Genomic DNA, 7,892 nt, shown 5'->3' on the forward strand with positions numbered 1-7,892 from the left:
ATCATGGGAAAATCCAGGGTAGCTCCATTGAAGAGCACAGTGCTTGTATCATGGGAAAATCCAGCTTTTGAGGTGAAGAGCAGAAGGAGTACAGTGAAGAGATATGGGTCATATTTACCTGTCTAGCTATACGAGCTGTTCACATTGAGGTGGCATCTTTAGACACAGATTCCTTTGTTAATCCACTTCAATAGCAAGTCGAGGACAGGTTTATGAACTGTGTTCTGATAATGTGACCAACTTTGATGTCCTGTTCTGAAAGAAACTAAGTGAATTTTTAACCCCCTGGCTGGCTCACATCATGGAGGAGCATGGGAGAGATTGATCAAGTCGGTAAGAAAAGTTTTCAGTTCTGCCATGAAGGTGCAGAATCTTGACAAAGAGGATCTTCTCACAGTTCTTTGTGAAGTAGAGAGTATTACCAATGGTCATCCAATTACTAAAGAATCATTTGATCCCAATGACTTGGAAGTGTTAGCACCCAACCATCTGTTGTTTCTGAAGACCTCACCATCCTTACCATCAGGAGAGTTTCAAAAGTAGGATGTTTATGCTCGTTGTAGATGAAAGCAAGTCCAATACATGTCAAACTTGTTTTGGAAACAGTGGGTCAAGGAGTATTACCCCTGCTATCAGAAATGATCATGCATAAGATGCAATTTCCTGCCAGGAGATATTGTGCTTACAGTTGATGACACAGTGCGTGGAAACTTAAGGACCATAGAAACATAGAAAATAGGTGCAGGAGTAGGCCATTCAGCCCTTCGAGCCTGCACCGCCATTCAGTATGATCATGGCTGATCATCCAACTCAGAACCCTGTACCTGCTTTCTCTCCATACCCCCGATCGAAAACAATCTTCCTGCATCTCGCCTGTCCAATCCCTTTAGAATTTTATACGTTTCAATAAGATCCCCCCCCTCAATCTTCTAAATTCCAGTGAGTATAAGCCTAGTCGATCCAGTCTTTCTTCATATGAAAGTCCTGCCATCCCAGGAATCAATCTGGTGAACCTTCTTTGTACTCCCTCTATGGCAAGAATGTCTTTCCTCAGATTAGGGGACCAAAACTGCACACAATACTCTAGGTGCGGTCTCACCAAGGCCTTGTACAACTGCAGTAGAACCTCCCTGCTCCTATACTCGAATCCTCTTGCTATGAATGCCAACATACCATTTGCCTTTTTCACCGCCTGCTTTACCTGCAAGCCCACCTTCAATGACTGGTGTACAATGACACCCAGGTCTCATTGCATCTCCCCTTTTCCTAATCGGCCACCATTCAGAAAATAATCTGTTTTCCTGTTCTTGCAACCAAAGTGGATAACCTCACATTTATCCACATTAAATTGCATCTGCCATGAATTTTCCCACTCACCTAACCTATCCAAGTCACCCTGCATCCTCTTAGCATCCTCCTCACAGCTAACACCGCCACCCAGCTTCGTGTCATCCGCAAACTTGGAGATGCTGCATTTAATTCCCTCATCTAAATCATTAATATATATTGTAAACAACTGGGGTCCCAGCACTGAGCCTTGCGGTACCCCACTAGTCACTGCCTGCCATTCTGAAAAGGTCCCGTGTACTCCCACTCTGCTTCCTGTCTGCCAAATAATTCTCTATCCACATCAATACCATACCCCCAATACCGTGTGCTTTAAGCTTGCACACTAATCTCCTGTGTGGGACCTTGTCAAAAGCCTTTTGAAAATCTAAATATACCACATCCACTGGCTCTCCCCTATCCACTCTACTAGTTACATCTTCAAAAAATTCTGTAAGATTCGTCAGACATGATTTTCCTTTCACAAATCCATACTGACTTTGTCCGATGATTTCACCTCTTTCCAAATGTGCTGTTACCACTTCTTTGATAACCGACTCTAGCATTTTCCCCACCACCAATGTCAGACTAACCGGTCTATAATTCCCCGGTTTCTCTCTCCCTCCTTTTTCAAAAAGTGGGGTTACATTAGCCACCCTCCAATCCTCAGGAACTAATCCAGAATCTATGGAGTTTTGAAAAATTATCACTAATGCATCCACTATTTCTTGGGCTACTTCCTTAAGCACTCCGGGATGCAGACCATCTGGCCCTGGGGATTTATCTGCCTTTAATCCCTTCAATTTACCTAACACCACTTCCCTACTAACATGGATTTCCCTCAGTTCCTCCATCTCACTGGACCCTCGGTCCCTTACTATTTCCGGAAGATTATTTATGTCCTCCTTAGTGAAGACAGAACCAAAGTAGTTATTCAATTGGTCTGCCATGTCTTTGTTCCCTAAGATCAATTCACCTGTTTCTGACTGTAAAGGACCTACGTTTGTCTTGACCAATCTTTTTCTTTTCACGTATCTATAAAAGCTTTTACAGTCAGTTTTTATGTTCCCTGCCAGCTTTCTCTCATAATCTTTTTTCCCTTTCCTAATTAAGCCCTTTGTCCTCCTTTGCTGGTCTCAGAATTTCTCCCAGTCCTCAGGTGTGCCGCTTTTTTTTGCTAATTTATATGTTTCTTCTTTGGACTTGATACTATCCTTAATTTCCCTTGTCAGCCATGGGTGCACTACCTTCCCTGGTTTATTCTTTTGCCAAACTGGGATGAACAATTGCCAGTCTATCTTAGCTAATTCACGTCTCATACCTTCAAAGTTACCCTTCTTTAAGTTCAGAACCTTTGTTTCTGAATTAACTATATCACTTTCCATCTTAATGAAGAATTCCACCATATTATGGTCACTCTCACCCAAGGTGCCTCGCACGACAAGATTGCTAACTAACCCTTCCTCATTGCTCAATACCCAATCTAGAATGGCCTGCTCTCTAGTTGGTTCCTCGACATGTTGGTTCAGAAAACCATCCCACATACATTCCAAGAAATCCTCTTCCTCAGCACCCTTACCAATTTGGTTCACCCAATCTATATGTAGATTGAAGTCACCCATTATAACTACTGTTCCTTTATTGCACGCATTACTAATTTCCTGTTTAATGCCATCCCCAACCTCACTACTACTGTTAGGTGGCCTGTACATAACTCCCACCAGCGTTTTCTGCCCCTTAGTGTTATGCAGCTCTACCCATATCGATTCCACATCCTCCAGGCTAATGTCCTTCCTTTCTATTGCATTAATCTCCTCTCTAACCAGCAATGCTACCCCACCTCCTTTTCTTTCCTGTCTATCCCTCCTGAATATTGAATATCCCTGGATGTTGAGCTCTTGGTCACCCTGGAGCCATGTCTCTGTGATCCCAACTATATCATATTCATTAATAACTATCTGCACATTCAATTCATCCACCTTCTTACGAATGCTCCTTGCATTGACACACAAAGCCTTCAGGCTTGTTTTTAACAACACTCTTAGCCCTTATACGATAATGTTGAAAAGTGGCTCTTTTTGCTTTTTGCCCTGGATTTGCCTGCCTGCCATTTTTACTTTTCACCTTACTACTTTTTGCTTCTACCCTCATTTTACACCCCTCGGTCTCTCTGCACTTGTTCCCATCCCCCTGCCACATTAGTTTAAAGCTTCCTGAACAGCAGTAGCAAACGCTCCCCCTAGGACATTGGTTCCAGTCCAGCCCAGGTGCAGACAGTCCTGTTCATACCGGTCCCACCTCCCCCAGAACTGGTTCCAATGTCCCAGAAATTTGAATCCCTCCCACTTGCACCATTTTTCAAGCCACATATTCAACTGAAATATCCTCCTATTTCTACTCTGACTAGCACGTGGCACTGGTAGTAATCCAGAGATTATTACCTTTGTGGTCCTACTTTTTAGTTTATTTCTCAACTCCCTAAATTCACCTTGTAGGACCTCATCCCGTTTTTTACCTATATGATTGGTACCTATGTGCACCACGACCACTGGCTGTTCACCCTCCCATTCCAGAATGTCCTGCAGCTGCTCAGAGACATCCTTGACCCTTGCACCAGGGAGGCAACATACCATCCTAGAGTCTCGTTTGCGGCCGCAGAAACGCCTATCTATTCCCCTTTCAATTGAATCCCCTATCACTATAGCTCTCCCACTCCTTTTCCTTCCCTCCTGTGCCACAGAGCCACCCATGGTGCAATGAACTCGGCTACTGCTGCCTTCCTCTGATGAGACATCTCCCCCAACAGTATCCAAAACAGTATATCTGTTTAGGAGGGAGATGACCTCAGGGGACTCCTGCATTACCTGTCTACTGCTACGCTGTCTAGTGGCCACCCCTTCCCTTTCTGCCTATGTAACCAGAGGAAGAATCATTCAAGTTTTTCCAGACAGAAGAGGATTTGTGTGATAAGATCAGGACCAGCTGTTTGGATCTGAAGTCACGTCATACAGGATAACTCCCCGTGCTTGGTCTCTAACAGTGGTATTGGTTTGTCCAACTGGCCGCTACAGTTGTCAAACAAAAAAGTATCACACCTAGCTGACTCTAACTCTCACTGACTCCAACTCAGTCTTCTGTGGGCAAGCTGATTCTGAATTCACACAGCCAAGTTTCCCTGGATCCCATGCCTCCTGACTTTCTGAATGAGTCTTCCATGGGGAAACATGTCAAACACCTCAGCAAAATCCATCCACACCACATCCACTGTTCCGCCTTCATCAATGTCAGGCTCCTGAGGCACGATCTGCCCCTCACAAAGAACGGTGAGCAGTGAAGAAGGTGTTTAGCATGCTGTCCTTCAGACAGGGCACTGAGTATCAGAGTGGGGGCATCACCTTGCCACTCCACAAAACATCGGTGAGACATTGTCAACACTCTTGCTCTCCCTATTTTGGGAAAGACATCTTTAAGCCAGAAAGAGTACAAAGAAGATTTACAAGAATTTTACTGGGACTTGAGATATTGGATTATATGGTAAGGTTGGACAAGATAGGACTTCATTCCTTGAAATGTAGGGATGAACTTATATAGTTGTATGAAATTAAGAGAGGCATGGACAGGGTAAATACAGTCTTTTTCCCAAGGAAAGGGAAACAAAACCTAGAAGTTCATGGTGATTAACATCTGCCAGACGATGCTGAGGATGTTCTACGAGTCTGTGGTGGCCAGTGCTGTCATGTTTGCTGTTGTGTGCTGGGGCAGCAGGTTGAGGGTAGCAGACACCAACAGAATCAACAAACTCATTCGCAAGGCCAGTGATGTTGTGGGGGTGGAACTGGACTCTCTGATGGTGATGTCTGAAAAGAGGATGCTGTCCAAGTTGCATGCCATCTTGGACAACAACTCCCATCCACTCCATAATGTACTGGTTAGGCACAGGAGTACATTCAGCCAGAGACTCATTCCACCGAGATGCAACACTGAGCGTCATAGGAAGTCATTCCTGCCTGTGGCCATCAAACTTTACAACTCCTCCCTCGGAGTGTCAGACATCCTGAGACAATAGGCTGGTCCTGGACTTATTTCCACTTAGCATGATTAACTTATCATTATTTAATTATTTATGGTTTTATATTGCTATATTTCTACACTATTCTTGGTTGGTGCGGCTGTAACGAAACCCAGTTTCCCTCGGGATCAATAAAGTATGCCTGTCTGTGAGAGGGGAAAGATTTAAAAGTTAGAGGTGAGAGGGGAAAGAGGTGCAACTTCTTCACCCAGAGGGCAGTCAGTATATGCAAGGAGCTGCCAGAGGGAGTGGTTGAGACAGGTACACTTACGTTTGTAAGACATGGGAGCAGAATTATACCACTTGGCTCCACCAATTCCATCAAGACTACCATCCCTCTCAACCCCGTTCCCCTGCCCCCCCCCCCCCCGTAACCTTTGCCACCCCGACTAATCAAGAACCTGTCAACCTACTCTGTAACTGTAGCCACTGACTTGGCCTTTGTGCCAATGACTTAGACAGATTCACACACTCTGACTGAAGAAATTCATCCTCATACACTTCGCCACTTACACCAATCGGAAAGGTTCAGAGGGATTTGGGTGAAACGCAGGCAAATGGGACTAGCTGAGGGAGGCATCTTGGTCAGCCTGGACGAGTTGGGCCGAAGAGCCTGCATTACTCCTGAACTCCACCATGGCAATCTGTTGTAAATAAACATTCTCCCAGTAACCGGCCCGTGAGGAAAAGTTCTTCCCAGATCCGCTCCCGGATTGATTTGGGATCGTTGTGTGTTTACAGCGCCTGTCTTCCCGACCCCAGGAGGAGAACTGCCCACTTTGAGGGAAGGGGTGGGAGATCCCTCTCCCCGCCGCTGGTGGGCTGGGTCTGATGTATTGGTAGCCGCAGGGAAGGGGGCGGGGGCCGAGGCCGAGCTTCAGTGCTGGAATACCTGGTGTGAGCAGGACTTCAGTGGAGGGAGGGAAGGAGGCGGAGGAAATGATAAGGGCTAGCAGCATTGCACCAAGCGGACGAACCATTCCCCCCCGCTGCCGGGCGCCGCATCTTCCCAAAGAAGGCACCAGTTATGTGACGCCTTTTGATTACAGCAAACACTCAGTGTGTGTATGTGTTTGTCACGGTGATATACCGGGACACACAAACACACGCACACGGAGAGACGCCGAAGAGGGTGACTGCGAAAGGCTGTAGACTGCATCTCCTCGGCCGGTCAGTGGTATGCGGGCTGCACTCGCTCGGAATCTGCCCTTGAGCCGGGATCAGGATGAAGAAACATTCGGCCAGGGTCGCTCCCCTCACCGCCTGCAACAGTCCGGTGCTGACCCTCACTGAAGTGAAAGGTTTGTAGCTAGAATTACAATGGGGTTGAGGATAGCGTGAGGCAGCCGGGGAGGGGGGTGGCTGGGGATTCATCAGCGTTTATGTCTGAGGTCACACAGGTAAACAATAGCGTTAGGGGCGATGAGCGAATGGTCTTCCGACTTCGGAGCAGTTTCCGTCCAACTCTGGAGTCCGGCTCTGCGAGAATGCCATTATTATGGTAATATCACGTTTAATAAGGCATTTATCTCTGTGCTTCAAAGGCATCTTCACGCAGCGATACTGCGATAACTCAAAGCATTAATTTGCAGATCCAATAATCCCAGCAATCACATTCCTATAGTGATGCTCCCGTGTTTAATGTTATGTTACAGCGTTTTAACGTGTAGTACTAATTAATATGTATTACATGTTACTCTGGTAAGATTAACGTGAAAAATAGAGTTCTCATGCAAACCATTAACCTGTGATTTTTTTTTACATATCCAATGAGAAAACAAGTTGATCGGTGATATAAAGTTGTGACAATTCATTAACATTTTAATACAATGCTATTAACTTAAACATTGATCGTTAAGTATGTCGCTATTAACATAAAATCGATCATATGTAAATGTGTTCGAAACAGATTGATATGCAGAACACACTGAGGCTAATATGCAACAAACTGATACATTAGAGAGTCTGACAATCTGACACTGTATTAAGATGTGGTAACACCGCGTTTTCCGGGAATATTCTGGTAAAAATGCCTAATGTTGTGATCATGTCAATCAGTGATAACAGTGTGACTGTGATTCTAACGTATATATCAGTGATACTGGTATGTAGAGTACAGCACGGAACCAGCACCTTCAGCCCATCTCCTCTGTGCTAACTAATCAGGGAGTTAATAGGTGCACCACACTTGGTGTCAGTCTGCACAGAGTATGACAAACACATTGATATTAATATGTATGAAAAACACTGTTATCATCAACAATTATAACAGCAGCACTAAAGAACAAGTTTATTACAAAACATTTGTAATGTACAGGACATAGAACAGTACTGTAGGACACTGTACGGCCCTTTGCCCACGATGTTGTGCTGACCGATAAAAACTACTCCATGATCAATCTAACACTTCCCTCCTACACAGCACATAACCTTCCATTTTTCTTTCATCCATGTGCCTAATCTAAGAGTCTCTTAAATGTTCCTAGTGTATCTGCCT

General features: G+C 45.0%; 1 protein-coding gene across 2 annotated transcripts in view; it reads left to right on the forward strand.

Moving 5' to 3' along the window:
• LOC132400800 (solute carrier family 35 member F3-like) overlaps nucleotides 1–7,892 on the forward strand; it is an 88,554-nt gene that overhangs the window by 49,373 nt on the left and 31,289 nt on the right. The window contains exon 1 of one of the 2 annotated variants that reach the window (XM_059982181.1): nucleotides 6,402–6,696. The exons of the other annotated variant lie outside the window; for it this stretch is intronic. Coding sequence (XP_059838164.1) covers nucleotides 6,621–6,696 — 76 coding nt within the window. The 5' untranslated portion in view covers nucleotides 6,402–6,620. Of the gene's footprint in view, nucleotides 1–6,401; nucleotides 6,697–7,892 lie in introns of those variants that run through there. 2 annotated transcript variants of the gene reach the window in all.

The sequence above is a fragment of the Hypanus sabinus genome, chromosome 10 (genome assembly GCF_030144855.1).
Source record: "Hypanus sabinus isolate sHypSab1 chromosome 10, sHypSab1.hap1, whole genome shotgun sequence".
In the NCBI taxonomy this organism is placed as follows: domain Eukaryota; kingdom Metazoa; phylum Chordata; class Chondrichthyes; order Myliobatiformes; family Dasyatidae; genus Hypanus; species Hypanus sabinus.